At 44.3% G+C, this 5,546-nt stretch overlaps 1 protein-coding gene across 2 annotated transcripts in view; it reads left to right on the top strand.

Moving 5' to 3' along the window:
- The window catches only part of ALAS2 (5'-aminolevulinate synthase 2), a 28,712-nt gene extending 23,966 nt beyond the window's left edge, over window positions 1–4,746 (top strand). The window contains exons 10-11 of one of the 2 annotated variants that reach the window (XM_007460766.1): window positions 61–223; window positions 4,455–4,746. In XM_007460766.1, the coding sequence (XP_007460828.1) occupies window positions 61–223; window positions 4,455–4,618 (327 nt within the window). In that variant the 3' untranslated portion in view covers window positions 4,619–4,746. The remainder of the gene's footprint in view (window positions 1–60; window positions 224–4,454) is intronic. The other variant, XM_007460767.1, reaches the window with a different exon arrangement.
- Window positions 4,747–5,546: the final 800 nt, after the last annotated feature.

The raw sequence follows: 5,546 nt of genomic DNA on the forward strand, positions 1-5,546 counted from the left end.
GGAGCTAGTGATAGTGGTGCCAGGGTAGCAGATACTGACAGCCTTTTCTCCTGAGCCCAGGTGGGTGATGCAGCGCTGAACAGCAGGATCTGTGATCTCCTGCTCTCCAAGCATGGCATCTATGTGCAAGCCATCAACTACCCAACTGTCCCCCGGGGTGAGGAGCTGCTGCGCTTGGCACCCTCCCCCCACCACAGCCCTCAGATGATGGAAGACTTTGTGGGTAAGTCCTCAACATGGGTGCCTACAGTACTCTCCTTCACTTCAGCCCCAGTATGTGAAGAAGTTGAGAATGGATGCTATTCAGTTTAAAAATATATTCCTGGTGCTCGCTTCGGCAGCACATATACTAAAATTGGAACGATACAGAGAAGATTAGCATGGCCCCTGCGCAAGGATGACACGCAAATTCGTGAAGCGTTCCATATTTTGTGCCCTTCCCCACCGTCCCGACCCCTGTGGTGATTAACACAAAAAACAGTGGGGTTTTGAGAGGCATCTCTGGAAGACTGCTCTGAGGCCTCCTGCATGGCTCTCCCACCGGATGCTTCTTCCTCCCAGGGTCGGTTCTAGCTCGATGGCCTCCCGGCATGCCCACGGCCGACCTGTCTCATTTCTATAAAAAAAAAAAAAAAATATATATATATATATATATATATATTCCTGGAACATCTATTATTTGCCAGACCCTATACTAGGGTCATAAATTAATGAGAAACAGTCCTTATACTCATAGGTCTTCAGTTTGGTTGAGGAGATCATAGCAGACCCAAACAATGACTTCAAGGGCTGATCAAAGTTCAACAAAGACAATGTATGGGGGAGTTGTGGGAGCAGAGAGGAGGGGCCTGACCCAACCTGTGGGATTCAAGACAGGCTTCCTAGTGGAGATGACACTTGAGCTGAGTCTTACAAAGTTGTGTGGTATTGGACCAAGAGAAGAAAGAGGGTGTAGAAGGGGTATTCCTAGCAGAAGGAAGAGCATGAAGAAAGGCAAGGAGGAGGGTGAGAAGTAGCCTGGGACTTATCAAGAATAAGCAGGTGTTACTGGAATGTAGGGTAGTAAGAATGGAGTGGTGGAGGGCAGTGTTTATCTATGAACCTACAAAGACAACACAAGATTTAGAGGCTTGTAGAGCTGAATAGCTTGGGTTTTATCCTGAAAGATGCCAGTTTAGATGCTCCCTGGTGGTCTAGTGGTTAGGATTCGGCACTCTCTGAAAGATGCCAGTTTAGTCAATTCACCTAAAGTTTATTGGATTCCTGTTGGGTGCAGGGCCTGGCATAGAGCAGGTTCTCTTTCTAGGTCTGTTGGGTGAAAGACACATAGGCAGTTGATGGTATAGCAAAGGAGACAGACATAAACATGGATCGTACTGGTCCAGTGTGATGAGTTCCAGTACTCTGGGAACTGGAAGGAGAGTGCTCATTTATGGCTAGAGAGGGTATAGGAAGGGTGAAATTAAAGAGGCTTTATTGGTAAGGAAGTCCTGCTGCACCTTGAAGTACATGTGGTATGGTGTAAGGACATTCCAGAATAAGGGAATTCCATGAGCATGGACCTAGAGATAGGAAAACAAAGGGCAGGCATGGGCAACAGTCATTCTGTTTGTCTGGAGCATAGGCAGAATGAGAGTCCTGGAAAGAAAAGACAGGTAGGTGTCATTCATTCATTCATTTAAAAACATCAAATAATGTTAGCCAACATTTATTAAGTACTTACCATGTGCCAAGAACTGTTCTAAACACTTTACATGTATTAACTCATCTAATCCTCATGGGGTACAGATGGTATTATTAGTATTTCCATTTTATACATGTAGAAATTGAGGCATAAAAATATATAATAACTGGTCCAAAGTCACACAGCTATTAGATTTGAACTGCAGAGTCTGTTTCTACATCCATGCTCATACAACTAGATCTGTATACTACCTCTGTGAACTAATGATCTAGACTTCTGGACCTTTGGCTCAGTCCTCTTACTTGCTCCAGGCTTCAATTATAGACCTCTCAGTACTCTCAGTTCTCTGAGTGTCCATTTATGCTGGGCTTTTGCAGGAAAGAAATATGAGGCATCCACCATGACTCCACCAGTCAGTCCTTCAATGTCATAGCCAACCCATCATGAAATCTTGCAAATGTTCTCTACAATCGCTCTCTAATGTCTTTTCTCCACTGCCACTTCTTTAAGCCATGTCAATGTGATTTCTTCCTAATTTTCCTGCTTCTCTCTTGCTTCCTTCTAATCCCTTGTCCATATTGACCACTAGAGGGATTTTTCTAAAAATCTGACCATATAGCTCTCTTGCCTAAACCTCTTCATTTTTCCCTATTGTCTAGACTAGAGCAGTGGTCTCCAAGGTGAGGTATGCAAGATGATCCATAGGGTAAGGGGATTTATTAGAATTTTATGTTTACTTTTTATATTAAAAAATAGGAAATTAAGCGTGACTGATATTGATCTCTAATATATAGAGTGACAATGATATACGTATATAGTATATAAAAAATACATACATTGGAGGTAAATACTACAACTTTTGTACTAATAGGATGTATAAGCCCCCAAATTGGAGACAACTGGCCTGGAGAATAGTCAAAGCTCCTTGGCATGGCATTCAGTGCCTTCAACATGGTGATCTCTATGCCCTCACTTCTTGCCCACATTCATTTTATTTCTCCAGCTACACTGAATGATTTATAGTTCCCTCGTTTTGCTCTAGCCTCTTACCTCTGGGATTTTGCTAATGATGCTCCCTTCTGATTGGAATGCCCTCCCTCACCCCTTACTCTGGCTTACTTCTTTTCATCTTCTAGACTTAATCAGGCATCCTTTCATTCATTCTTTCGACACATATTTATTGAGTACCTACTGTGTGCTAGACACTGTTCTAGGTGCTGGGGATCCAGTAGTAAACAAAACAGACACAAATTCCCTATTCTTCTGGAACTTATATTCTAGTGGAAGGAGATAGTCAAAAAACACTTTAAAAAGTAAGTGCAAATTAAATAGCATGGTAGTTCTAAGCACTATGGAAAAAAATAGAGCAGAAAAAACATGCTGGTTGGGGGGATACATGGCTAGCTTGGAGGAGGGTTGTAGCATTAAATGGAGTGTTATGGGTAGAGACAACCACAGTGACACTTGAGCAAAGATATGAAGGAGGTGAAGGAGTTAGCTGGGCAGAAATCTAAGAGAAGGGCATCCCAGGCAGAGAGAACAGCCTAAGACAAGGAAGATCCTAACACAGCAGTATTCCTTCTGTATTTGAAGAACAATAAGTAGATGAGTGTGGATGGAGTGGTGTGAGCAAGAGGAAAAGAGACAGAAAACTGAGGAGGGGCAATATGGGCTAGACTGTGTAGGGTATTATAGGCCACTGGAAGTGTTATGGCTTTAACTCTGAAATGGAGAGCCTTCTGAAGGATTTAAGCAGAGGAGTAACATATCTGATTCAGGTTTTAAAAGAATTTCTCTGACTTCTATGTTGAGAATAGACTGAAAGACTGGGAGCAGGGAGATCCATTAGGGGGCTACTGTAATATTCTGGGTTAAGAAATTATGGTGGCTCAGACCTGAAAATAGCACTGTAGGTGATGAGAAGTGGTCAGATTTTGAAGGCAGAGCCAATGGTATTTGCTGATAGACTGGATGTATGGTAGGAGAGAAAGAGAAAAATAAAGGATGGCTCAAACATTTTTGTACTGAGCAACTGGAATTGCCATCAACTGAGATGGGTAAGGCTGAAAGTAGGGTAGACTTGGTGGAGAGTAGGGAGATCAGTAGCTCAGTTGTGCTCATGTTAAGTTACAGATGCCTACTAGATATCCAGGTGGAGATATAGAAAGGCAATTGGATATACAAGTCTAGAATTCAGGATAGAGCTTTGGGCTAGAGATGAAAATTTCAGAATCATCAGCATACAGATGGTATTTAAAAAACTAGATGAGATCACACAGGGAGTAGGCATGAAAAAAAGCCAGGGACAGAGACACAACTGAGGTACTTCTGACAGCAAGGTCAGGTTCTGTCCTCTGGGCTCCCACTCCCTCTAGGAAAACCCCCTGCCCTAGGCTCCCAAGTCACAATACTGACAACACTGTGTGGGTAGTGTCAGTGTCATCTTCCTCACCAGGCTAGGAGTTTCCAACTAGATGGATTCACTTCTTGAGCCACAGCATGTCCTGTACTTAGGGCTTGGTTCAGGCCAGGTCAGTATAGCTTCAAATTATGTCACATGAGTGCTTCTCAAACTTTTATACATCACAGCACCCATACACAAATGCTAACATTCATAGCACACAGTGGAGCAAACTGAGGAGGATACTTCTGGTTCCGAGACATCTCAAAGGGTTGAGGGGATCAATATCTTGGCACATCTGTAATGTGACACAGGGATTAAGACCTACTCTAACCAATTATTTCCCTCCCCTCCCCTCACTACCTTCAGAGAAGCTGCTGGCAGCCTGGACTGAGGTGGGGCTGCCCCTCCAGGATGTATCTATAGCTGCCTGCAACTTCTGCCGTCGTCCTGTGCACTTTGAGCTCATGAGTGAGTGGGAACGTTCCTACTTTGGGAACATGGGGCCCCAGTATGTCACCACCTATGCCTGAGAAACAAGCTGCCTTGGATCCCCACCACACCTGCACCTCTTGGGGCTGGGCCGCCTCCTGTCCTCTGCTTTGTTGTGTGCCTCTAGCTGACTTGAGCCTGAAAATAAAGAGCAAAGTGTAGCATTTGTAGCCCTTTGTTTGACAAAGAACAGACAACTACATTATACCTGACCCCCTCAGACAAGTGGCAGAGCCATGAGGAAACCACTGATCACCTGTTGGTCTGACCGTCCCATTTTACTGAAAGGGAAACTGAGATCCAGAAAGAGGAAGAGGCCAAAAACTACACAGTGAGTTAAACAAAGAGCCAGGACATTTGGCAGGTTTATATCAAATGGCTCTTTCCCCATGGTTTCAACAAGAATCCAGGGATTGACTCTTCATGCGTAGGCCCAGAAACTCGGGCCCCAGGTAGCCTCTGAAGCCAGGAGGTGGAATCAGCCCAAACCAATCTGCCTGGAGAAAAAGACTGGTTCCCCAAAACTTTGGAGGTATTTTCCAACAGAGAGAATGGATGTCCTCCTCAATCCATTATCCTCTTTGCTTCTCACAGCACCTTATAAAACAAGACTTATCAGTTCTGTTTCCCAAGGTGAGAAAGAGGCTTGGCTATAGCAAGCAACTTGTTCAAGGCAATGCTCCCAAACTTTCTAGGTCATAACACATTGAAAACATTTGCATGGCATGCTTGGGTGAATTAATGGTATTACTCGTCTAGGAGGCAATCTTTCCTGACACTTGTGCAATTCCTGGTCCTGCCTGGCAAGTCTAGGGTTGAGGGACCCATTTCTTTCTACCCTGTAACCCATTTGTGGCAGCTGTGAGACACATCAGTTGAGAAACATTGGTTTAAAGCTACACAGCCCACCTAAGCTTTCTGCCCCACCACACCCACCTCCCTTGCTGATCCAACCTCAGCAGTGTAGGG

The sequence above is a fragment of the Lipotes vexillifer genome, unplaced genomic scaffold (assembly GCF_000442215.2).
Source record: "Lipotes vexillifer unplaced genomic scaffold, Lipotes_vexillifer_v1.1 scaffold706, whole genome shotgun sequence".
NCBI classification, from domain to species: domain Eukaryota; kingdom Metazoa; phylum Chordata; class Mammalia; order Artiodactyla; family Lipotidae; genus Lipotes; species Lipotes vexillifer.